Source organism: Fundulus heteroclitus, chromosome 14, assembly GCF_011125445.2.
Source record: "Fundulus heteroclitus isolate FHET01 chromosome 14, MU-UCD_Fhet_4.1, whole genome shotgun sequence".
NCBI classification, from domain to species: Eukaryota; Metazoa; Chordata; class Actinopteri; order Cyprinodontiformes; family Fundulidae; genus Fundulus; species Fundulus heteroclitus.
Genome location: NC_046374.1, coordinates 14,265,554 through 14,292,481, shown reverse-complemented (window position 1 = coordinate 14,292,481; position 26,928 = coordinate 14,265,554). Strand labels below are relative to the sequence as shown.

At 41.3% G+C, this 26,928-nt stretch overlaps 1 protein-coding gene across 1 annotated transcript; it reads left to right on the top strand.

The window, feature by feature from the left end:
• The first annotated feature begins 450 nt into the window (after positions 1-450).
• gba2 (glucosidase, beta (bile acid) 2) lies at positions 451-25,585 on the top strand. The gene is made up of 17 exons (XM_036146337.1): positions 451-767; positions 5,456-5,547; positions 6,822-6,937; positions 9,125-9,343; positions 11,051-11,290; positions 12,394-12,496; positions 13,243-13,396; positions 15,102-15,227; positions 16,425-16,609; positions 16,744-16,848; positions 16,922-17,029; positions 17,207-17,358; positions 19,498-19,604; positions 19,763-19,905; positions 20,281-20,396; positions 21,015-21,206; positions 24,256-25,585. Exons 1-17 carry the CDS (start codon positions 574-576, stop codon positions 24,484-24,486), a joined length of 2,583 nt encoding a protein of 860 aa, XP_036002230.1. The 5' UTR covers positions 451-573; the 3' UTR covers positions 24,487-25,585.
• Positions 25,586-26,928: the final 1,343 nt, after the last annotated feature.

Sequence of the window (26,928 nt, the reverse complement as noted above, 5' to 3'; positions counted from 1 at the left end):
ACCGCGGTTAGCAGCCAGCTCTGCTCCACCTTCCCCCTTTAAAGCAAAGCGGTGTTTTTTTTCCAGCTACTGCTCGTTAAACAAGGAGGTAAAACTGCTGGGCGGCGACTACAATACAGCGTGTTGCAATTCTCTGGATGCTCGATCTAATGTCTCTCCATACGGCTTTCTGGATGCATTAGCTCGGCTCTTTTATTATTGCTGGACGTGTTGTGTAACTCTCTGTGTTGTCTGACAGGTTGCGCATGGTAAACTACAGGAGGTCCTGCAGCACTTCCTGAAGAAGAAGAAGAAGAAGGAGGAGGTGCAAAGCTGGAACATGGCACTAGAACCTCCACCCTGAAGAGCAAACAGTGACTGCTCATACATCACTGTCCACATCAGTGGAGAACCGGTTGGCCACCTCTGTCTCATCCAGTCCAGTGCACCATCTTTTTTTTTACCCCCCCCCCCCCCCTCCCCCCTCCTCTCTCTCCGTTTGCTCAAGGTGGTGGCAGCTCTCTCTGTGTTATCCACCACTATACACCTCCCTCCCTCAGCTCCTTCAGGTGTTTGACAGAGAGTTGAGCAGACATGACCTCCGACTGGGGCGAGCAGTCCACGGCGGACCTGATGAGCAGGTGCGTCTCCAAGGAAGTGGGGCACGGGGTGCCCAGGGAGGGGTGGCGGATCTGCCTGGCGCACGAGTTCAAAGAGAAGAGGAGGCCCTTTCAGGCAAGAGACGTCTCGCTGTCCTACGTCATGGAGCACATCGGCCTCGGGATCAGGTGAGACGGCCGAGAGTCGCTCCTGCACAGTTTTACTGCAAAAAAATAATAAATAAAATGCAAACAAAATGTAGATTTTTTTTTTTTATTTCATTTTATTTTTGTAGCAGGACCTTGTCATTTTGTTGATATTAGTGTAACTTTGCAGATTAAGACACTGATTTCTCTCACAAATGTTTGTTGCCGTGCCAGTGACACTTTTATCTGAGCAATGAGAGTTATAAAAAAAAAAAAAAAATCTTTAATTATAAGGACAAGAAATAAACTTTGATCGCCAAGCTTCTGAGAATCGTCGGAGCTCTAGATATCGGTCGGTCCAAAGTTCAGGGTGTTTAACTTGTGCTCTAATGATATTATCATTTTAAAAGCTGCGTTTGAGAGATTGCAGGTGGTCAGCACAGCAGTCACAGAGCATTCAGCTAATGTCAACGTATTTTATTTGTTGTGATTTTCTAGTGGAAGGAAAGCGATGAAAAGTTTTTAAGGATGGACGATACATCGGAATTATCGGTTTCAGACGATTTTTGTCCTTTTTTATTTTTTCCCCCAAACGCGTCATATCGGTCCGAAAAGTAAAACCGGGCCGATATTAACAACCAGTTTATCTCTAATAGTTGCTGTTTGTGCCTGTGATTCAGGAGGTGGATGGTCACTTGGGCTTTTTTGGTCGGTCATGTGACGATGACAGTGATGCACCGCAGCCAGGATTGTGTGTTTTTTTTTTTTTTTTTTTTTTTTTTAATGAAGAGGAGAAGCTATGTCAGCGGCAGCGTCGTTTTCCCCCGTGTCATGTCCCTAACTAAAACCCTGTTCAATCAATTTCCTTCAGAAGTCACCCAATTAGTAAATAATCTGTTATTTAATCTCATTATAAATCCATTGGTGGACCACATTTAGGAGCGTCACTGAACAAACCGCATCACGGGATGTGTTGAATGGCGAGGAACAGGTCAGAGACAATTACTCTGCCACACTCTCCCAACGGGGGATGCACTCGATTGTGCTTACTTTGCACATTCAGCAGCTTCGGAGCAGCCCGCCGTGCCCCCTCTTTACTCGCTTCAATCAGCTGTAAGCCGTTTGCCTCGTAAACATCACGAGGCTGTTTCACTTCCTTTAATTGTGCTTACCTGAGATCCTACAAGTTCCCTAAAGAAAAAAAAAACTAAAAAAACAAAGAAACAACAGTTCAAACATTCAACCCAGACAACATCTTTGCTTCACCTTTGTTGCACCAAAGACAACATATGCTGATGTGTGCAGCTCTCTTGCAGGGAGTGGCTCGGTTAGTTTCTGTTGCCATAGTTGCCTTCGCTGGTTATTGCAGAGATTTATAGCATCGTGACCTGTGCACCAGAGGGACGGCTCCTCCACCAGAATAACAGTCGCCCGTAATATATGGAATTACTTTTAAATGCAGCTTTGATTCAGTTGATTTTTTTTTTTTTTATGTTTATTTTGGGTTTTCAACAAGCTGGCAGCCAGAGCCCACCCAAGGGTTGGAGGGTTGGTGGTTTTTTAAGCCGGCGGCCGCAGATCTGAACTGGGTTAAGGGCAGTGGTTTGGGTATTTTCAGATAAGCTGCAAACAGCGGCGTCCTGACAATAGCTTCAGCCCTGCAGAGGATTCAGATATCTCGGTTGAACCCTTATTTTCCTTATCGTTTGGTCGCGTTCCAACCAAAGACTCCGGCGTGTGTTGCTGCAATTTTTAGACTGACAGAGCGACAGAGAGCGCGTGGTTGTGAAGTGAGACAAATGATGGATGTCTCGTTGTCTCGAGAAGTCATCGATTAGTAAACAGGATCCAACTGTGTGTAATTGAATCTCCGTATACGTCCAGCTGTTCTAGGAATACCTTTTTTTTTTTTTTCTTAAGGGAACATTAGTAAACAAACAGAATCGTGAAGACCGAGCAACACGGCAGAGAGGTCAGAGAAAAGGTTTAGATCAGGGTGAGGTTAGAAAGTAAACCTTTGCTTTCACATAGCTTCATGCAGTCCATCATCTGAAAAAGGGAAGATTGTGTTAAATAAAAAAGGAATACCACACATCACCCTGAACACACCATGGTGGATGCAGCATTAATCTTTTTTTTTTTTTTTTTGGTAGTTTGTTTTCACATCCGGTACAGGGGAGCAGATCAGAGTTGATTTGAAGATGAATAGAAATAAATACCTGACAATACTGGAGAGTTCTTAGAGGCTGCAAAAAGGCTTTAGACAGGGGCGGAGGTTCCAGCATGATAACGACCCTGATGACACCGCCAGGGCCACTGTGGGAAGGTTCAGATCAAACCATTCATGCACAGCCCTAAATCTGTAGGAGGGTTTGAAAATTCATGTTCACAGGCGCTCTCCTTCCAATCTTGGAAGAAAGGGCCAAACATCGGTCTCCCGTTGTGCAAAGCTACCAAGCATTCACTCAGGAGTTCTGTCTACGAACAGGGTTGGACGATACAGAGAAGAAATGGAAAATCATGTCGCTCGATATCAATAATTATCAAAATAATTTTTTTTTTAAATGCAGCCCTGGCCATTTTATACCGTTGCTTGATGTCCTATTTTAGATAAAGAACACACAAACCCTGAATTCAAACTCAACGTACTTTTTTATCAAAACTGCAAGTTTATATAAAAAAAAAAAAAAAAAAAAAAAGAAAAAACATGTGCTCTCTGAACTCTGTGAAGGGGGCGGAGCTTGGTGACAGAGCGTTTCATGGTCTGTGTTTGGTGACTCTGGTATCAACCTACATGATGGGCTAGAACGCAAAAGGAAGGATAACTGTTCTATTGAACTTTTTTTTTTTTTGCTATTGAGCCACACAACTATCGATCGATAAATATTGTTATTGAATTACCGTCCAGCCCCAACTACAAACAAAATAGACTTTATGGAATTTAAAAAGCACTTTTTGTTTTTACTCGTTGACTAATCATTGGGTTTGGTATTAGTGTTGTACTGATACCAGTATGGGACGGGGCCCCGATCCAGCACTAAAATGGTGGTATCGGTATCGGCGAGTACCAACAAATAGGCACCGATACCATTTTGATGTTTGTATGTCACTTGAACGCAGCCTTCTCTCTCCCGACTAGTATTATACATGTTATATAAGTTCATGAAATTCCAAGAAAAAGTAAAAAACAAAGCAACTGGACTTGTTATCCGTAGTAGAAGACGTTTCTCAATTCGAAAAGTCTGGAGTAATGTGGAGTAACAAGCTTTATATTACTGCCCAAACAAAGGCCTTGTAATGGCTTAGATAACATGCAAATTCAATCAAAACAGGTCCACCCCTTAGTAATGGGCAGTCGTTAAAGCCATTAAGCCAGCAGATTGAACCGAAACTGGTCCATTCCTCTGTAGCGAGGAGTTGTTAGGGTTGTTATTGGCTTGGCTTAAAGGAACAAAGTTTTGATCACCTGAATGAGGGTGAGAGTTAAGGAGTTAACTTTTTGAATTGAGAAAGCTTCCTGGAGAGGAAGCGAAACGTCTTCTACTACGGATAGTTGCTTTGTTTTTTACTTTTTCTTGGAATGACCATGACCTGGATGACTGAGAATCTTCACTAGCAAGTTCATGAAAGTTGCACTATTTTGGCCTTTGAGAGCCAAAACTCAGGGTTTAAAAGAGATTATTCAATTATTAATGTAATTTTACTGTCTTACTGCTGCACTACTATTATACATGTTATAATTTTACGAATGTTGCACTATTTTGCCTTTTGAGAGCCAAAAGTTTATTCAACTATTGTCACCCATTCCAGGTAGGCAATAAAAAGTTCTACTACCCTGAGTAGTATGCAGTTCTTCATATATACACACACAGATCAATTTCAGACAGATGGTATCAGTATCGGCCAGTACTGCACAGCCAGGTATCGGGGCCAAAAAATGGCATCGCCGCAACACTAATTTGTATTAATCGGTTCTGTGGGATTGTCGTGTATCGGTTGGCAAAACAGACCGCCTCAAGTTATGTTGTTAAAAAAAAAGCTGGGAATCCTTTTTTGACCCTTCACACACAAAAAAAACAAACAGCCCAGAAATGGTGAATTGTGTGTCGGCTGGAAAGCGTAAGTTAGACGCGTCGTGGGCCGTCGGTTCTGCACGTCTGCGCTGCTGAGCGTGTGTCTGGTGTTTCTAGAACACAGCCAAACAAAAACAGCACTATGCTTTTTTTTTTTTTCTGTTGCACATTAGCAGAAAATCCTGCATGTTTCCGTTCAGAGCCCGGAGCATAAACAGATTATTGACTCTGCTCCGAGCTCTGCAGGCGGCTTGAGAGCTTCTGTTACGTTGCCTAATTAATATTTGACCGGGCAACCCCGGCGTGACGCCCAGTCACACACGCTTTTAACAGCGCTCAGAGGAAGTAGACTTGCCACTGTTGCTGCACTGCTCTCATTTTACAAATCCATCCTTTATTCAGTTGCACAATTCGCTCCTTCACCCCCCCTCCCTGCTTGTGTTTGTGTGCGTCCATATTTGCTGCTTTGGCTGAGAGAGCTGAAGGCCTGGAAACTGCTGCAGCTCCACTGAACAAATAAACAGGAACAAGCTGGAAGACAATGTTTGTTTATTTAATAGTGGAGGCTATTTAAAAGTAACTTCAGCTGCCTTTTGTTTAAACTGTTCATGTTGCTTTTTAACCTTTTAACGCATTCTCCCTCCGCATGTTGTTCAGGTATCTTAAGTGGTGGTACAAGAAGACTCAGGTGGAGAAGAAGGCGCCTTTCATCGATATGTTTCAAGCTCTGCCTTTGCAGCAGATATATGGTGAGTTTGACTCTGTCATTAAATAAAAAAAGAGTTTCTGTACAACTGCTGTGGTAACACGTAGTGGTTTAAGGTCTACAGCTGAGGTGTGAGAATTTGTCTACAGGAGCAGCTTTTAATCATGGATTCTGGCCTTTAGGGCAGAGTGGCAAGAAGAAAGCCATAAGAAGTCCAGTTTGCTGTTTGACACATACGGTGTAAGGGACACGGCACAGATGAGATCAAAACGAAACATTTTGGCCTAAATGCAAAATGAGGTTCGGGTGCGGGGAAAAGTACCACTACGCCATGTCCATGTTGGGGCTCGGTGGAGGCAGCATCATGGTATAACAGGGGTTCCCAACTTCTTTTCAGCCTGAAACCCCCAAATTAACAGTGGCAGAGCTTGGCGGGTGGGATTTCTTCTCTTTTTTTGTTATTATGTGGAAAAAAAGTTGGGTTTTTATAAGAACTGTTACAAAGTCCAGTCGTCTCCCTACGTGAAAATGAGGAATGTTGAGCATCTTGTAAAGTTTTACTTAACTGTCAATTTCACAAATAAAAAAAATACTAAATCCTTTTAGTCTCTCAACCCCCGGGGTTCCCGACCCCCACTTTGGGACCCCCTGTGGTATGGATATGCTTTGCTTGCAGGAGAGAGAAAAAAAATGTGACGGTTCACTTTAAGGAACTAACATGCTAGCTGCAGCACCCTCCACATTTATTGCCGCCCCCTTGTAAAGATGTATCTTTTACTGGAGCAGCATAATCTCACATAACGTAGAAAAAAAAACCGGCCTTTAATTAGAGTGTTTATTAAGAGGGTTAAGAATTAGTTGTTTTGTCATCAAAGTAAACGGTGGCACAGTTATTGTCACTCCAAAAACAAAATTCTTTAAAAAATGTGAGTGAACATAAAAAAAAACCTCACTCTTGGGAATGATTGTGCAGTAATCTGGTTCTCTGGTGGAAATAAGACACACAACACTGCAGCCCTTTTTTCGATAAGGGAAAGACTAGAAATCTTACCATTTAATCAAGGGTTAGAAAATGGCTTCTACCCTAAATTTGTCCTTATTTACAGTCAGAGCAATGATTAAAAAAGTTTAAAAGAACTAGAAGTATGACCAGCAAGGCTGGATGAGGACCCATGTTTACTTTTCAAGTTTATTGCGGAGCAGAAGTAAGCTTAAGCAAACCTTAAAGCTTCTATTTCTTAGATAATTTATTATAAATCTCATCCATTTCTCATTTCTCTCTCTCACCCCCTTCCCCTTTTCTGCTCATCTTTACAGGTGCTCCTCTTGGAGGTATTGGAGGGGGAACCATCACGAGGGGTTGGAGGGGGGAGTTCTGCAGATGGCAGCTGAACCCTGGGATGTACAACTACAAAACCGTCATAGCCAACCAGGTACCTGATACCCACAATCCTCAGGGAGACGTACTGTTTTCATACCCTGCAGAGTTGTTTTGGGTTTAATAATTAGGCTTTGGCCTTCAGAAAGGTGACCTGAGTCACACACGTGTTGGAGCCCTGCAACACGGGAACTTTTCAGCATTATAAACGTGCCCTAGTCATCGCACCGTAACCTGGTGAGGGAAGCGGCTGCTGTCCTCCAGCCGTACAGACGGTGGTGTGGAGATAAACTAGTCAGACGGCCGGTTGATGCAAATCACTTAGCTTTCCCTTGGTCGGTTCCAGCAGCTCGCAGGATTAATAATCTGGTAGAAAAGGTGCTTACATATTTTATTTTTCTAGATCATTTAAACCAGGTGAAGCTAAAGCTGCCACTTGAAGAGTTCTGGATGGAGCATTCTCACAGACAAAGAAGGTTTTTCCTCTTAAACGCAAAACGTATTTATTCTTTGAACAGTTTTGGCCTAATAACTGCGCTGAATGGGTTGTTTCCTTTACCGTCTGTGTACCCCAGTTAACGATTCGATTATTAAACCAGTTGACAATTATTACAATAATCGATTATTCACGATTCATTGTTTCAGCCATACCATCCTGTAGGTTCTTGGTAGCTTCACGTTTGATTGGCGTCTCTTTTGGAAAAAAAAATAAATAAATCACCAGCATGTTTCTTGTGACCTGGTTTCGTATTTGTAGACTTTTAGACTCAACTTTATTTATCCCTTGGGATTACTCCTTCAGGGAAAATCTGGTTCCAGTATCTTTTATATAAGAGTACAAAGGGCAGAATTAAAGCAAGATGTCATTAAAGATAAATCACAACAGACAATATAATATAAAAAGAGTGTATATAGTAAAAAAGAGTATACGAAAAGTTGTAATGTCCTGGAATATGTTTCCTTTTAGATATAAAATATCTGCACAGTAAAGAGCGCTTGGATTATTGCACTTGCACTGCAGAGATGTACTGACCTTTATATTTAAGTTTAAAAAAAATACACGGACTACACAGTAGCTGGCATGTGTTATTGCACTGAGAGAGAATAATATTGTACAAGATGTCCAAGGAGGGGGGTGCTGACTCTTCCTATCACCTCCTCCTTCCCTCAAGTGAGGAGTTGTTCAGCCTGATGGCTTGAGGAACAAAGGAGTTCAGCAGTCCTATGGTCCTAATTTTGGGGCGGGGCAAAACCTTCCATGGTTAAGTGATGACGTCCCAATATCTTAGTAATTGTTTCATCCCCCCTGGCGGACGTTTTACAAATTTAACATTTTCTGAGTCGGGTAAGTCTCTTGTTTTGGACCCATCGTGCCTGAGAATTAGAAACTGCAGAGTAAATATGTAGTAATTAGGCACACGTTCATGTGGGACGTTGACCTCCTGAGGCCCGCCCCTAACCACCAATGTTTGTAGAGCTTGTAGCTGGAAAACAACCGTATTAATTCTGCACACGATGTACATTTACACCGGAGAGAAGACAATTTGTCACTGGGGACATATATGACTTCAGGTTTTTCTACATACTATTTTTTTTCTATCCTGTGTTTGTTTGATTCAATTTTTTTTTTTACATAAACTAGTTTATAGTACCTTTTTATAGAGGGGAAACTGTCACATGTCAGGTCAGACCTCAAAGAAAATTGAAGACGGTAAGGGTCAGTAAAAGTCTGATCGGCCCAGCTTTATATCTTTTAGGTTGTTTAGGCTGTGTTTAGAAAAATCTAATAAAAATAAGGCTTGCTGGTTAGTTTAAGTGCTACGAAACAAACAGTCTATATGTATAAATGCAATAATTTACGGCAAGTGCTTCGGAAAGGCTTGGTGACGTGTTAGGATGACGTTTGGCGTCAGCTCAGCAAGTGTTGATGTAAATGTGAAATTACAAATATATAATGAGGTGTCAGGTTTACAGCTACAGTCCTTTTGTCTGAGAAATATAAGTCCTAATGGACTGGAAAATTTCATCCTAGTGTCCTCTTTATTGTTTTGTAAAAATGTGGGCGTGTCTTTCTGGGACTGGAAAAACTCGTCTTCTTCTCTAGCAGCATTGTTCTGACTTGAAAGTCTGCTCCGCGGAGGCTGACTCTACTTTAGGCTCGCTGCCAGAAGCGTGTCCTTAAAATTGCTCATTAAGTTAATTGCTGCCGGTCAACGTAGTGCGACGTCTTCTCCTCTTGCAGTTCACCGTGTGCCTGCGGCGCGGAGGACAAACCGTTTACCAGCAGGTGCTCTCCGTGGAGCGTCCGCCCACGCTGCAGGGCTGGAACTGGGGCTACTGCGGAGAGTACGCCTTCTACCACGCCTTGTACCCCCGCGCCTGGACTGTGTACCAGCTGCCGGGCCAGAACGTCACCCTCACCTGCAGGCAGATTTCCCCCGTCATCCCCCACGACTACAAGGTCAGTGACGTTCCTCTGACCGCACGCTGGGCACCAGAGAGACCCTCCTCCTCACCACAGTTGCAAATATTGATGATTTGAAGTTGTTTAATTTCCCAGATATGAGCGTCTGGTGACGCCTTTACAGTTTATACAGTGAAAAGGTATTTAAAAAAATAAATGGTGTTTGATAAAGTCTTCATTCCAGGTGAAGATCTGTTGAAGGGGTTTTATTGCAGTAGCGTAATTTACCCTTGAATTATTCTAGAGCACAGGTGTCAAACTCAAGGCCCGTGGGCCAAATCCGGCCCGTCAAGGTAAATTATCCGGCCCTCGAGAGCCAGAAAAAAAGGCATATATCCTTTTAAAGTGTATAAAGTGGCTAAAACTGTGCCTCCTGTAAGTGTAACTCACCCCAATATCAACTTTTTTTGCAGATAAACTGGGCCTAAGGGTGCTACTTTTATGTTACTGTGCATTTTGTATACTACTATGTGAAATGGAATGAAATTATGCAATGAAAAGTATCGTCTCTACACATGCAACCGGCCCTTTTAATAACTTCATGATGCCAAAGTGGCCCCATATATAAATTAGTTTGACACCCCTGTTCTAGAGGAACCCAGCCTTTAATTCCAGTACATCTGTACAGTGACGCACAGTCGATCCAGTATCATCATATATTCAGTTTTCTGGTAAAGTCCAACATATTTTTATTTAATGTCTCCTAGTATTAAGAAAACGACACAGAGAAGGAGGCCCACAGCATCACAGATCCTCCACCTTACCTAACAGTGGGCAAGCACCTCGGTCCAATCGGAGCACAGCACGTGTTTCCAGTTAGAGTCCCAGAGGAGTACAACAAGCTCCATATCTCCAGATGTTTACTTTGTTTGGTGTGAGGTCAGAACAGATGTTTTTGTGTTGTTCCACAGTTTGCTGCAGTTCCCTATTAGCTTTGGGAGATTTGTCCTCCTCACTGCATGTGGTTGCAGGATGAAGCTGGGTCCTCATCCAGTCTCATTTGTCCCAGGTCCAGCTGTTGGAGAAATCACTTAAGACTGGAGACATGGGGACGTCCAGTGTTGTAGCTGATTATTATAAGCCTTTCCCTCACTCATTAAGGTCAACAGGCAGCTTCTTTGCTGGAATGCCCTGTTGTTTTGTCTGCCCTGTTTTTACACTGCAAAAAGGGAACCAGAGGCTGTAAAGTTTTCTTGAACTGAGTATATTTCCTTGATTAGAGCAGGTAAATAAGACTATTTGCCAATGGAATAAGATTTTTGCACTTAAAATAAGAACAATTAATCTCCATCAAATTATTTCGAGAGCAGGATATCTAATTATCTTATTTTAAGGGTAAAAATACTCATTCCATTGGCTAATTGTAGTATTTGGCTGCTCCAATTAAGGAAAAATAAACAAATTTCAAGAAAATTTTTCTTACTTTTAGTTCCATTTTTGCAGTGTAAGGACTGGCATTAAGAAATGGACCTAGACCTATTAAACGCTGAATTTATTTTAAGGCTGTTTGCACATTGTTACCAGCGGTGGTGATAATTCTGCAGGGGGCCGTTGCTTCTGCAGCCCAGCGTTTGCCGTAAAACTCCATCAGAGCTTCTAACCAGCAACGGACACGAAGGGGTTCTGTGTCTGTGTTCAGCGAGAACAACGAGAACAGTTTCCCATGTCTGAAGCAGCCCGTTCAGTGTCGTCACCTCTCCTCAGGACTCCAGCCTCCCGGTGGCGGTGTTCGTGTGGGACGTGGAGAACAAGAACGACTACGCCCTAGACGTCTCCATCATGTTCACGATGGTCAACGGGTCGGGACACAAGGACGACAAGAGCGGCGGCCACTGGAACGAGCCGTTCCACCTGGAGAAGGACGGGGAGGCGGTGTCCGGCGTCCTGCTGCACCACTGCACCACAGTCAACCCGTACACCCTGTGCATCGCCGCGCGACAGCAGGTACGCTTTCTGTATGCCGTGGGCTGCTGACGCCACAGAATTAGCACAGCTTTTGCAAATGACTTGAAGTTAAAATCTTTTTCTTTATTTTTTTAACAGGAAAGTGATGATTATTCTTACTTCTGTAAAAATAAACATTTATTATTACAGTAATAATAGTAGTAGTTGTAATGATGTGGAAAATACAACATTAATGAAACCAAAATGGATTGGCTGCTTTTTAAGTAAATATGCAAATTGTGCAGAAAATAGGGCTGGGCGATATGGATTAAAAAATAAATCTCCGATATTATCATACCAAATCCGATTAATAGATTTTTTTCCTCCTTTTTGTTTCATAAAAAGAAATTAAAGAAATTATTTTAAAACCTTGCTTTTATGTCAAGCATTTCGTCAGGGAGTTGACCTGAATTCAAAGTGCAAATAAAAACAAACCGTGAAACATGCTAGTAAAACAAGATGGCAGCCGTGCCATTATAAACAATGAAAATATAACAAAACATTTGCTGCTAGTGGTATTACACATTGAGCTAAGAACAGGCTTCACTGCACTTGTGAACTTCAAACTAAGTTAAAAAAAAAGTAAATAAGTAAATGAAGTAGATCGTATTATGGTTAAAAAAAAAAGTTTCCACTTAACAATATTTTGACAATATATTTGCCTAAACATATATTCAGCATCACATGCTGTTCTCTTCATGGAAACCCAATGAGTGTATTGGCAAAATAAAATCCAGATTTTCCAAAAATGAAATGTTAAAGAATTGTAAATTCGAATTAATCGATTAAATCGATTTATCGCCCAGCCCTAGCAGAAAATCTGAAATATTTCCAAACTGATTCGTTTCTTTATTATTTTTTTTTTCAGCAAGTTAGAGGCGTAGGAGGTTTCTTTCTTCCAGCTGACTGGCAGGGTGTAGCAGCGTGTGGGGTAGGGGCAGTGGGGCATACAGCCGGAGAAAGCTTGAGAGCCTTAACCGTAACATTTCAAAACCTAGCTTTACCTGGGTGGAAGTAACTGAGCCATTCCTACTCAGCATGTTTGCAGTTTTTCTACTGATTCTGTATATCCAAGACAATAAACCGCGGTGTAACTGTCTCAGCCCAACAGGGAGGTCAGTCACCAGACGGCGTTCAGTCCCAAAGGAACCTGCAGCGGTCTGTGGAGCGACCTGATCGCTGACGGACGGCTGGACTCTCCCACAGGTAGCGACTGAGACATCAAACTCTTCCCACGTCGGCCAGATATTGAGTTTAGATACTAAATTCTCTTGAGATTTTGCCGTTTTTAGTCGTTTGAGATGAGCAAATTGTTTTTAATACAGAAAAAGAAAAAAAAAAAAGAAAATGTCCTCAAAATAATGATTTAGTTTATCTAGAGGGACAAAAAGTTATCCTCAACAACTTGTCCTTCGTGAAAATATAACTGATGATTGGTCGTTCCAGCCTCGGCTGCAACGACGTCAGCAGAGATATGTGATGCTGCAATTCTGCATTAAATTTCAACAAATCATGTCCTACAGACTATGACGAGCAAACCTCACCTTTATGTTAGTCTATTTGCTTTTTCTTTTTTGTGAATTTTTTTTTTTTTTTTTGAGGGTTGAGGTTAATTTAAATAACTTTAGAACCTGATAAAGCCCAGATCCTTTTTTTTTTAAGTCTTTATGCATGAATACCTGGGATTGAAAGAGGATGTACCTTCTTTTTAGTCTACATCTAAACATGCAGAATAAGGCTCATAAACATACATTCATTTAGAAACACAATAGCAAATAGACTTTTTTTTGGTTTTATTTAATTTCACTCGAATTTCTGAGCATATGAATGTATCAAAGCTCAGAATCCCATGTGATCATTTTGACTTCAGTGCTGCAGATGAAGCTGAATCAGATTGAGATGCTAGTGGTTGTCTAGTTTATCTTCCACCTGTAATCTGCTCCTCTCTGCAGGATCCAGCCCCCCGACACAGAAGGGGGAGAAGGTGGCGGCTGCGTTGGCCGCCGGCTGCTCGGTGCCGGCTCATGGACTTAACAGCCTGGAGTTCTGCCTGGCCTGGGACATGCCCACAATCACTTTTGGGTCCAGGGAGAGGGAACACGTCAGGTAAGGTTATGTTCAACAAAAGCACCACGTTTACGCTGCAACAGTCACGTTTCCAGGTTGTGTTTCTTTGGGATCTACAATTATGGCTGAGAACAGGATTCATTTTTTTTTTACTAGAGGTTTTAGCTATTAAGAGGGAAAAAATATCTTCTAGTATTTACCAGGCCTTAAAATTTTGTCACTTTAAATGAGCAAAAAATATGAAACATTTTAATTTGGTCATACAGAGGTCTTAAGGTGGCGGTCTGAACTTTAGTTGCCATTTGTTTGTGCAGTTGGGATCATTGTCATGTTACGACGCTCAACTGCACGACGTCTTCAGCTCTAGAGCGTTTTAGCTCGATCAGAACCAACTTTGTAGCCTCGTGAGACCATCCTGATCTCGTGAGATTTCAAGGTTTCACTCGCAGATCAGTCTGGCTACTTTCTGTTAAAGAAAATTTGGAGCCGTTCACCAAACGAACGTCCAATCAGCGTTGGCTTTGAGGCGGGTTGAGGTGTGACGCAACGAGAAGCGCGACAGTTCAGTCTAAAGAACATGCCGGCTTCAGCCGATGAAACTAGCGTTAGCGTGGCTATCAAGCAAGTTTTATCGGAATTACAGAGTATTTCTTCACTGGAAGAAGAGCAAAACACTGCTCTGGAGGCTTTTCTCAGAGGAAAAGATGTTTTTGCTCTTCTCCTGACTGGTTTCGGCAAGAGCTTGTGGTTGTGTTTTCGTCTTCGCTCTGTTAGTACGTCATGTGCTTCGTTGATCTGATTGGTTTATTTGGCCCGTCTATCACCAACATAGGCCAATCAGCTAACCAGTATTTTCGCCCCTCCCCAAAATTACTTCAACGGAAGGTTTCCAGATGGATATGGAGAGCAAATCCATCTGGCGGAGTCAGGTTACCAACTTTGTTCATTAATTGCTAATTTTTGCTAGTTAACATTTAGCATTGTAACTCAGACATATAGGATTGAAACTCGTCAATAATGTTCACTGTAGCTTTATGGACAAAATTTGTTGCTAAAGCCACAAAATTGATGGCCGGCAACAGCTGCACCTGTATGGTCATTGCTGTCTTGGTAACGTGGCTTCATGTTAAATTACACCAGAATAAAAACTTGTTGAGCTCTTGCTGCTATAGAGGTGTCATCATGTGGATGAGATAATTATGAGCATTTCATTAGGCTCACCTGGCCGCTATGGACATATATGTTTTAGCATTTAATTCTAATAATGCTTTAAGATGTGTGATTGTTCATCTGAATTTGTTTTTACATCTTTCTAAGAACTAGATATTTGTTTAAAATATGTTCATATGAGATATTGAGCTCTTTTTGAAAACGGATTTACTTGGTTTGGCTGTTTTTTATAAACAAAACATACCTCCTCTTTTTGCTTCACCATCCTTCTCAGGTTGCAGTGCAAGAAGATCCCACTAGTTTCACCTTAATTTGCTTACCCGTGGTTTAGGTCAGGGTGGTGTTTCTCTTTACTAATTCAGCTCACATCCTATCAGACCTTATGTGTTTTGTTTTTTTAACTCGGGTATACATGAAGAATAAGGCATGAAAAGCATCTTTTGTGATGAATTGCCGGCGTCCTGGAGAAATATCAGGTGTCTCTGAGAAAAGTTTGCCCCTAATCTGTAACCCTGACTAACCTTGACCTTCACGATGAAACGAATCGGACCAAAATGTTCTTTTCTTCCTGCAGGAGATATGCTCGTTACTTTGGGGCCAAAGGGGACGCGTCTCCTTCTCTCAGCCACTATGCACTGACACACTACAAACAGTGGGAGAAGACCATTGAGGAGTGGCAGAAGCCCATATTGCAGGACAGGTACTTTAGTTGCAGCAGCTCCACAGACGCAACAAAACAGGCTTTTGAAACATTAACTTAGCTCAACATTTTAGTTGACAAGGTAAAACTCATAAAAAAATATGAGTAACATATTTTAAGCTTTTGTTTTTATTATCTGGCTCTCTGTCTCGGGTTCAACTCCTGTTTCGCCCAATGACCACTGGGAGTGGGCATCAGATGGTGGATCGCAGGGAACTGAGATTCTTTTTTTGCCTGTCCACACTCCTCCCGATTCATTTAATCTGAAAAGAGGACTTTAAAACATCCCAATAGTCCTTTTTCTTCCTGTGCCCTTTTTCACAGGTTAACACATATATTACAGCAGTCCTAGCCCATGTCCTGGCTATGTTTGTGTCTGGTGGCTCTTCAAGCTCTGACTCAAGCTCCACTCCATTTCACCAAACTCTTGAATTGGGGTCACTGCATCTCAAGGCTACAGTTTTTATCACACTTTTTTCTTCCACTCAACTTTCCAGTAATAGTGCTAAATCTAAGATGTAGCACGCTGTGAAAAACCAGCTTCTTTTGTAATCGCCCATTTGTGATTCACCCCCTTGGTAAAAGTCAGATCGTGTCGGTCCTACCGTGGTAATAACTTACCATTTCTGTATTAAAGGCCTACACTGCAAAAACGGAACTAAAAATAAGTAAAATGTTCTTAAAATGAGTGTCCTTGATTTGAACAGATGCATAAGATGATTTGCCAATGGAATAAGATTTTTGCACTTAAAATAGGAACAATTCCATCTCCGTCATCTTATTTCAAGTGCTAAATGTCTACTTATCTTATTTTAGGGGTCAGAATACTTATTCCATTGGCAGATAATCTTATTTACCTGCTCAAATCAAGGACAAATACATTAACTTTAAGAACATTTTATTTATTTTTAGATCCGTTTTTGCAGTGTATGTTGAGTGCTGTGGTTTAATATTTAGAAACTGCATTTGGGCTTTCATTAGGTTTAAGCCATTATCAGGATAAACAGAAGAAATATAGCAACGTATCACTGAATGATGAATACATGAGTTTCACTCTTTTAATAAAACTAAATTAAGAAAAGGAAGGTCAAGACTTCTCCTGTCTTTGCCTGCAGCTGTTTCTGATCTCATCCTGAAAACCGTGTTTTGTTTTGTTTTGTTTTTAATTGCGGTTCGTCTTTCTCCCATATGTCCCAGTTCTCTTCCATCTTGGTACAAGTCAGCTCTGTTTAACGAGCTGTACTTCGTGGCGGACGGAGGAACCGTGTGGACGGAGCTGTCCGAGGACGCCGACGTCAGCGGGGGCGTGCGGAGCGAGGACGGGGGTCTGCCGGCTCAGCCTGCTCTCGTCAAGGAGTACGGTCGTTTTGCTTACCTAGAAGGTAGGCAAAGGGAAAGTTATTTAATCTGAAAGTCTTCAATGCTGTCTGGATGTTGAACAGCAATAAAATAAAGCAACAGAACTATGAGTATTTGCATATTTTCACCGACCAAGTGTCGTTCCCCTGTTTTCCAGGTCAAGAATACAGAATGTACAACACATATGACGTGCACTTCTACGCCTCGTTTGTGCTCGTTATGCTGTGGCCCAAGCTAGCCTTGAGTGTGCAATATGATATTGGTGAGTGAAATCCTAGTACCCTGCCTGTAAGCTGGCTGTGAATGTTCAACAAAACCTGTCCACCTCCCCTCAGCCGGCAGCGTGGTTCAGCAGGATCCGACAGAAAGGCTCCATCTGATGAACGGCCGCTACTCTTCTGTCAAGACCAAAAACGTGGTGCCTCATGACATAGGAGACCCAGGTAGGAGAAAGACTACACCGTCCTGATAAACACCTCACTGCAAGATCTGCCACATAGTACTTGTTTACAACTAAGTTATTAGTCATGATGATTGCAGAATTAAACCAGTGTTGATGCCCCATTCTCTCCAACTAAATAAATGTCTAAAAAAATTATCCCACAAATGTCTCTTCTTAGAGGACGAACCTTGGCAGAGGTTAAACGCCTACCTCATTCACGACACCGCAGACTGGAAGGACCTGAACCTGAAGTTTGTCCTGCAGGTCTACAGGGACTTCCATCTTACCCAGGACAGGCAGTACCTGCAGGACATGTGGCCCATCTGCCAGGTACGTCTGAGTGGCAAACTGGAAACTGTCCGCTCTCCTTTTCTTTGCATCCTCATGTCTTATCTCCTTTCCTTAATTGGGACCTGCATTGGGTCCTTACTTTACTTCTTTCATTCCTTCCGCCCAATTTCTTGGTTTTGAAGATTATTTATTTGCTGCACAAATATTTGCTATACATTTATAGTGAACGTTAGTATTTTCAGTTGAATGCAAAAGAGTGGGAGCTCTAAGAAGTTAAGGCTGAACAAAGGAGATTTTTGTGTGTGAGAGTGAGTAGGAACCCGATAATTGTGAGTCAGTACAGCATATTGTTGTTGACATCATTTAAAAATTTCACAAACCTTTTAACTTCAATCAAGGCTTTTTTTTTTTTTTAAATCTCTTAATAAATCATCATTCCACTGTCTATTACAAACTGCAGAATCACTTATAGAAATGCCATCATGACAACAACCCTCCAGTCAGATGCATCAATAGGTGCATATTTCATCCATTGATGCATTGACCCATATTGCTCCCATCTGCTGTACTTGATGCATATTATTGTGTTTAGTGTAATCTGAATAACAATTGCTAAAATGTAGGATTTTGCACTGCTTTGGGACCATCGCCCTCAGTTTTTCCTTCTCTAAAAGCTCAAGTTGCTGGAAAATGGGGTTGGGGGAAATCTGTGTGTGTGGTGTAGATATGAAGAGATAGCGAGATAGAGATACGAGAGAAGAGTAGAGAGAAGATAGAGAGAGAGAGAAGAGATAGAGAGAGAGAGAGAGAGAGAGATAGAGAAGATAGATAGAGATAGTGTAGATAGATGAGAGAGATATATAGAGGTAGTCGAGATGATATAGATAGGTATATAGTAGATATATATATATTATATAGAGAATATATATAGAGATCGATGGTAATTGAATATATAGATAATATTATATTAAGATATATATATATATATATATGTATATATATATATATATCTGTTGTATTTATTATATATGTTATAATGTATATATATATGTATATATGTAGTATAGTATATGTATATATATATATGTATTATGTATATATATGTAACTATATATATATATATATATATGTATATATGCTATATATATATATATATCATATATCATGTATATATATCTTATATGTGTGTGTATATATACACACACACAAAAATAAAGCTACGGTGTATAGCATGAGCTAATAGTTTCTGTTTATGATGGGAAAGGGGACAATTGGCAGCCTGTAATTTAGAGGGTATCTCCCCCACAAGTCAACTTTTTTTTTTTTTTGCTAATAAAATGCTAACATTGTTGTTTTGATATTGCTGTTTACAAATCCTGGTGATTATTTTGACAATGTACTGCATCTTTGTTAAAATCCTGCATTTGTGTCTAAAACCGTCAGTGTGGCCTAACCCTCTTAGGATTAAACGTGGTCTTGCATTGATTTTTTTTTTTTTTTAATCAGTGTTGCTATTGGTTCAATAGGTTTTGTGACGTCATTTGGAGAAATTGACGTGTCAAGAGTATAAAAGCGACTCCTTGTGCCTCCATAGCGAGTTGGAGTTTAAATGTGGAGTTTTGTGGTCCTTCTATCGACTCTCCAGGCTAGCGATTTATTAGCTAATCATTCTGTTGGTTTGTTTGCTACTTATTTAGGTTTTACTAGTTGACCAGACAACGCCCCCCCGCCCACACATTTCCTGGTTTATCAGGTGCTGCCTCCTCTCGGCACATTTTTCAAGTATGAGGTCGGGTGGAGTAAGTTTCTGGTAGTGACCTGAATAACCAGAGCTATTTATGACTCGCTGGAGGGAAAGTGTTTGCAAAAGGCTGGGAACTTGACAAATGTTTAGTAAACTCACACAAATCATTGTCACAAGCCAACAAACCTGGCAGCAAATGGAGCCAATTGTTGCTACGCTTAGAGAAAAACACGGCTGTGTGAAGAGGTGAACTTTTATCAGTTTGTTTGTGTCAGGATGGTTCAGATTGTCTTTCTCTCACAGCAGCCTGCAAAATAAACTCATCCAAGCTATAAGCAATTGCTGTACAAAGCTAAAGTATATGAGGCTGTCTCGTTTTGCCTGCTTTGATTCCCTGAGCTTTCTCGCTGACTGATGTTTGATTGCTCCCTTAGGCAGTGATGGAGTCTGAGTTGAAGTTCGACCAGGATGGAGACGGCCTGATCGAGAACTCTGGTTACGCGGATCAGACTTACGACGGCTGGACCGTGACTGGACCGAGGTGAGGCCCGGTTTACTCAAACGGGGTCGGCTGAAACGAACCTCGTCTTTGTTCTTCTTAATGTGTGTTTTTATAATCCTCGCGGTTGCATTTGAGTCACAGTTTTGCTGATTAAAGCAAATCCTGGGTTTAGCCGTTTTTTCCTTTGCGTCCTGCAGTGCATACTGCGGCGGGCTGTGGCTGGCGTCCCTATGTGTGATGTGTAAAATGGCCCGACTGGTGAAGAGCGAAGAGGCATACCAGCGTTACAAGGACCTCCTGGACAGGGGCAGCGCGGCTTTTGATAAACGGCTGTGGAACGGTACGCTCCACCATGTTTTCTCTGTTTGTGTTCGGGGAGGGAGCAGTTTAAGGTGACCTTAATCCGGACAGAGGGAGGTCAAATTTAATCTTTGAGATAGAACATATTCAGATACATGGGAACGATAAGTTGATAATAGAAACTTGTAAATTGATACATTACTGCTCAAAGCCATCCAAATGTGATTTATTAGTTTTTCACAAGCAGTTTCCTTTTGAAATTTCACACCTTTTTGTTCACTTTTAGCTAAAAGTGTCGGTGTATTAACAAATGGAGGGGGAGGGAACGTTTGCTGATCCTCTATCATTTAAATCTGTGGCTGATCTCATCTTTAGTGGTGATGGTGTGTATTTTCTTCCTCCCTTCCATGTTTAGGGAAGTACTACAACTATGACAGCAGTGGGAGGGAGCTCTCTAACAGCGTCATGTCTGATCAGTGTGCCGGACACTGGTTCCTCAGAGCATCTGGGCTGGAAGAAGAAGCCTACCAGGTGATTTAGACACACCGTTTTAAACTAGTGATTTTAAACGTAGTTATTTACACATTTAGTATTTTTCACATGGCGACACAGATTACCCATGTTGTTTGAATGTTAAACCGAAACTTTGTAGCTAGCCTCGATTCTTTACAAAATAATCACAGCATAGGAAGTTCTAATACATTTAATTGTTTGTTTTTGCGGATAAATGTGATGATTAAAATATGCTTCATTTGACATTTTAGAGCTTTTTCTGTGGCATATGCTTGCCGTACTTTGCAAAACTATAGTTATTTGCCGATATTGAAAACTGGGAATGTTCATTTACAGCCTAACCCACTTTTTGTCTTGTACGCAGCTTCCCTGCTAAAGCAAAACTTAGCATTTTGTTTATTTCTTTTTTTATTGTATGACAAAATATGAAACCTTTAGGGGACGATTTCACACGGCTTCTCTGAAGGCCACATAGGCGCTATTGATGCATTTGCAAAGCACTGGCTGGCTGCTGTGAGAATACTCCAAAAGTCAATACTTTCCAATGGCTTAATCCATAATATTTGTCATTTTACAGAAGAGGGAGAGTTTTATTTGATCACGTTTCCTCAACATTCCCTCGTTTCTTCCTTCCAGGTATTCCCCAAAGAAAAGATCCTGTGCGCCCTGAAATCTGTCTTTGACTTGAACGTGATGAGCTTCTCTGAAGGCCACATGGGCGCTGTTAACGGCATGCGCCCTGAGGGAGTGCCAGACCGCTCCAGCGTCCAGTCAGATGAGGTCTGGATCGGAGTTGTGTATGGACTGGCAGCCACTATGATTCATGAGGTGAGTGCATCCATCCGTGAGGTGGTAATTCTTATCAAGCAATTAGCTCCTCCCATGTTTGTATTCATTAGTTTAAAGCAAGTGGAGCTGTGGTATTGTTTTGTAGGGATTAACAAAGAAACTAAATAATTTAAAGAGCTGTGAATCGCTGTATGAAATAATTGCTTTTTCATAATGAACACACATTCTTGTTAACCGTCCTCTTAGAGCACCATGCTGACTCAGTCTGATCACTTAACTAAAGAGAGATCAGGTCCATTTACCACAAAGCTGAACATCACACTTTTTTTTTTATTGCCATAGGCCAGGAGTCTGCGACCTGTGGCTCTTTACACCTTCTGCTTTGGCTCTTAAAAACTTAGACCAAAAATGCAGGGGGGAAAAAAATTGCTCAATGTTTCTAAATGTAAAGGTAATTTAAAATTGCTAGCTTTAGGATGCAATGTTTGCATAACATTTCCAGAAAGAAAGAAACTTATGGTGTATAGAATATTTTACTATAGATAAATGAAGTATGTTTTTGTCAATGGGTTGCAAACGACTTGCTTTTTCATTATTTTGATGCCATTTGCTATTAAAATCAGTTGACGAAAATGCATTAAACCTAAACATAAAAATACTGTTGGGTAAATAATAAAAACTGTTGATCTTTAATTAAAAAATGTAAACAAATTCCCTATAGTATACTATAAAAACGAGCTCTTGTTTCAAAGAGATGTGTAACTTTTGTAACCTGACAACAGCCAGATGTATGTCTCGCTCCGCCTAGCTCCACTCACAAACATCTGGGACATCGCCCATTGAAAGTGATTTCCCCAACCAAATTTATGGTCTGGCCAATCAGGACGCAGGGCGGGTGTTTCCTGGATGTGACGTAGCGGAGAAGCGACAGTGAGATTCCAACAACAATGGCGGCTCGCATCGAGGAAGCAAGCGTTAGCATTGATGCTGCTATTTCTTCTGTGTTGTCCAATCTACCTAATATTGTTAAAAGAACATCAGAGAATGGCTCTGAAGGCTTTTGTTGGTGGAAATGATGTTTTCACCCTTCTCCCGACCGGATTTGGCAAGCGGTTAGCCGCTAACGAGCGGCTAGCCGTTAGCGGTTAGCGCAAACCATATTAGGAGGCCTTTAGTCCTCAACGCGGTCCGACCGGGATCGACTCCGACCCGCGGTGCTTTGCCGCCTGTCTCTACCCCCCCCCCCCCCCCCCCTCCCTCTCTTCCTGTCAGCTCACTGTCAATAAAACGCGTGCCACTAGAGCCGCAAACACTTTTTTTTTCCCTGCGTCGCTCTCATCAGCGTCACGGGTTAGCTTCGGTGTGAGTGGTTGAAATAGCACGTCGATAAAGATGACAGACAAGTGGCTTATCCAGTCATATGCAAGAAGTTTTGATAAGCCCCAGCCTTAAATAAAGGCAATTCCTATGGCGGTGTCCCAGATGGATGTCAGTGGAGCTAGGCAGAGCGAGACATGCATCTGGCTGTTGTCAGGTTATAACTTTTGTGGCTTTATACAAAATTTGTTTAGCTGGACCGAGGGCAAAAATGGCTCTGCGGGTTGTGATGGTTGCTGACCCCTGGACTATACCCTACATAAACATCACATATTTGGAGCTTTTTAAGAAGAGTTTCTATCTTCTTCTTTTTTTTAAATACCACAGAACTGAAATGGTAACTGCTGCCTTTGGATATTTTAAGACTTGAATTTATAGTGTCTATATAGTGAACTATAGTCTCCTGTTAACATTGCAGGAACCTAGATGGATTATTTAAGGAGTTTTTCTAAAGAGGTCTGTATTTAAAATACAAGAGTTTTTCTGTTCATACAGGTGAATATTTTTTGACAGCAGCAGAATCCTTACCTGTGGCATTCATGATGGTCGTATTTTAGGCACAGTGTTGTTTTCATTATACAAGTTGCCTTTAACTAAATTTAAACGTCTCCAAAGTGAAACATGGTGAAGCCTCTCTTGAACAGGGACAGGGGGAGCCGGTCAGAATTAAAGGGAAAATAATTGGAGCTAAACACAGAACAATCTTGAGGGGGGGGGGGGGGACAAAAAAAAACATCAGAGGCTGCAGAAGACTTGAGGCTGGGGAAGAGGTTCACCTTCCAGCAGCTCAATGACCTCAACACAAAGCCACACTGCAAAAAGAGAACTAAAAATAAGTAAAATTTTCTTGAAATTAATGTATTTGCCCTTGATTTGAGCAGGTAAACACGATTATTTGCCAATGGAATAAGATCTTTGCTCTTAAAATAGGAATAATTCATCTCCATCCTCTTATTTCAAGTGCAGTATATCTAATTAAGTTATTTTAGGGGTAGAAATACTCATTCCATTGGCAAATAATCTCATTTACCTGCTCAAATCAAGGGCAAATACATTCATTTCAAGAAAATTGTACTTATTTTTAGTTCTCTTTTTGCAGTGCAGAGCTATGGGGGATTGGTTTCCAGAGTTGATTCATGTATAGCACAGGTGTCAAACTCAAGGCCCGCGGGCCAAATCTGGCCCTTCAAGGTAAATTATCCGGCCCTCGAGAGGCAAAAAAAAAGGCATATATCTTTTTATAGTGTATAAAGTGGCTAAACTGTGCCTCCTGTAAGTGTAACTCACCCGAATATCAACTTTTTTTGCAGATAAACTGGGCCTAAGAGTGCTACTTTTATGTTACTGTGTGTTTTTTATACTACTGTGTGAACTGGAATGAAATTATGAAATGAAAAGTATCGTCTCTACACATGCAAGCGGCCCTTTTAATGACTTCATGATGCCAAAGTGGCCCCATATAGAAATTAGTTTGACACCTCTGATGTATATGGGCCGTTCACTAAAATATGTTGAGGTTTGTGGCTGTAAATTCACAACATGTGTAAAGAAACATAAAGTTTAAGGTATATTAATGCAGTTTCAAAGTTTTTTTGTATTTCACTTTTTTTGTAATAAGACACTTCAATGCATCTTTATTTGTTTTAGACAGAATTAATACGAACATGACTGATTAAGGTACTTTTTTTTTTTTTTTTTCCTCGTTCCTCAGGGTATGTTGCAGGAAGGTATGCGCACCGCTGAGGGTTGCTACCGGACAGTATGGGAGAGGTCGGGTATGGCCTTTCAGACTCCTGAAGCCTACTGCGAGAGGAACGTCTACCGCTCTCTGGCCTACATGAGGCCTCTTAGTGTTTGGGCCATGCAGCTCGCGCTCAACACGTCCCAGAGGGCTAACCCTGTTTACGGTGAAACCGGAGACTGTGGCGGAAACAAAACCTGAGACATCACCTGCTGTGAATTAAAAAAAAAAAAAAAAAAAAAAAAAAAGCACTGTAGAGGTTCTAAACAAAATTAACCTGGGATTTCCTTCTCATTAGTTTGTTGTTCTTGAAATGGTTAACTATCCGAATCGGTCGCTATTACTAGTAAACAATCATATTTTTAAAAGGACTTTTCTCAATGCACTGCAAGTTGTCTTGGACCCTTTGCGGTCGGGCATTTCCTAATACCAAGTCTACACGCAATGAGAGTTAAAAAAAAACACCATCTTTCGTTTCAGCGACGTATTCTCACATTGTGCACATGTACATATGCAAGCACTACATTTGATAATATGCCAATAGTATTTGCACATTTGCAACATGTCTGTATGTAATGTCGACTTTTGTTCTACTCTAATTAAGTTAGGATGCTGTTAGGCAGTGAAACGTGTGCTGATGAGTGGTATGTGAATGAAGAAATATAGACTTTTTTTTTTTTTTTATTAAATAGAAAGTAGTGCCTTTGTATGACGGTTTAAACATTAAGTATATAAATGTTGCAGCAACACTTTGTTTAAAATGGTAGTCATGACAATCGATAAGAAGACCCATCTTCAGCCTTCTGGCTAAGGAAATGTTCTCTTATGGTACGGTTAGCAAACCGCTCCATTCATTGGGTCCTCGGTGCGGTGAAATCACCTTGTACCGTTAGCAGAGAACCAGGCTTGGGTATAGGGAGGGGGTTCGTTGGGTAATACTCTGCATTTCTGTTTCTCTGCCCGCAATGGTTTGAGGATCCCTTTTTCACATTCACCTTCACCCGGTGAGACAAGATCTTGCAAAGCACTCCAACTGAGGGCGACTGATTGCCATTCTATATTTACACTGTCTCTGATTTACCACAACAACAGATGCAACAAGCATCGTGCTTCTGGCGTCCTTAGATGACTCTTCAGTCCTCCCTGTGGTGGAGAGATTGGAATGGAAGAATTTTAGGCATATCTGTCATGGACTGAATGTAATCTGTGTGCTACATGGAGAAGTAACCAATGTGTGGGAGTCAGAATGCTGTCCATGTCGTCAGCCTATATGCATTTAAATAAATGACATGCAAATCAATTTTTACATTTTATGAGATTTCATTTAGGGGCGGGTTGGTATTTTTTGATCATCTGTCATAAAGTCAATATTAAACTGAGACTACCATTTAAAAAAAAAATTACTTTTCTTTTTGTAAGCGACGTCTTATGTCCCACGCAGATTGTGTGGTTCTTGCAGACCCCAAAAAGTGCTCTAAAAAGTAGAAGCGTAACGGTACGTGCATACCTACTAAAAATATCCAGTACAGCTCTATTGGCTCGGTACACGCATACAAGATAAATATGATGCAGTGTTTGTTTTATACGTGAGAACATGCAGAACGTTTCTGCGTGGAACTAGGTGCACTATCAAGGCATGGCTGGAATCTTGTGGGAGAAAGACGTCTGGCCTCATTTCCAAAAGGGTAGGTTTTAGCTAAAAACAACACAGCACATGACTAAAAGTACTCCATATCCAAAGTGAAATATAGTGGTGGCAGGCAGCATCATGCCCTGGGGTTACTTTTACTCTGATGGAGCAAGCTTTTTTTTCCCAAAGGCAGAAGAAGTCCTGAAAACACTCTGAAGACATGTTGGTTTGGCCTCAAAACCTTCAGGTTCTAAAAAGCTGAAGGTGGAAGATTAATTTAAATTGTGCGAGCATAACAATATTGGAGAAATTGTAATTATAGTTTTATGTGATTTCTGTATTTTGATACAAGGTGGGGTGGTCTGATCTTGCAGCTGGAGTCTGAGCTTCCTGCTTTCCCCCCAGGGACTATTTGTCTGTGCGGAATGACACGCACAAGACAAAGAGCTGAACATGGGTCAGAATGAGGGTTGTGCCTTGGTTTCAACATCTTCAGATGCTTGCACAGGAAAATGGCTTTACTGGAAGGAAATTAAAGTTTTGTATTGGCCTCACCAAAGTAAATAGTTGATAGACTATCTTTCTGGGTGACCTAAAGAAGGCTGTGGAGAACATGCTGTATATCATCATAGTGTCACCTTGGGTTTTCTACCAAAAAGAACAGATTAAGAAGTGGGTTTGACAAAGTATCAGTTTAAGGTCGTACATAATTATGCTGCCTTGGAGCTGAACGTCAGGCTGATGGTTATGCCTTCTGCAGGGAATAATAATAATAAAAAAACCTCATTCTGTAGTATGGAGTTTCAACATCTTCAGATGCTTGCACTCTGCTGAATTAACAATGATAAAATATGCAAAAGCAGTTGCCCTGGCCAAATACATTTTGAGTTTCTCTTTACAGAGCACAGGGGGAAAAAAATCACACATTGGGTCCAAGCGTACTGTAGCCTACATTAAAATCAACATAAAAATGGCTTCACTGGGAGGAAATTTTTTTTGGCCAAGCCAAGATA

Excerpts from the sequence above, each read along its gene's own strand:
- gba2 (XM_036146337.1), top strand. The coding sequence starts at position 574 with ATGACCTCCGACTGGGGCGAGCAGTCCACGGCGGACCTGATGAGCAGG. Across the intron at positions 15,228-16,424 it reads AAGCCCATATTGCAGGACAG|TTCTCTTCCATCTTGGTACA; the intron begins GTACTTTAGTTG and ends CATATGTCCCAG. Across the intron at positions 17,030-17,206 it reads TCATGACATAGGAGACCCAG|AGGACGAACCTTGGCAGAGG; the intron begins GTAGGAGAAAGA and ends GTCTCTTCTTAG.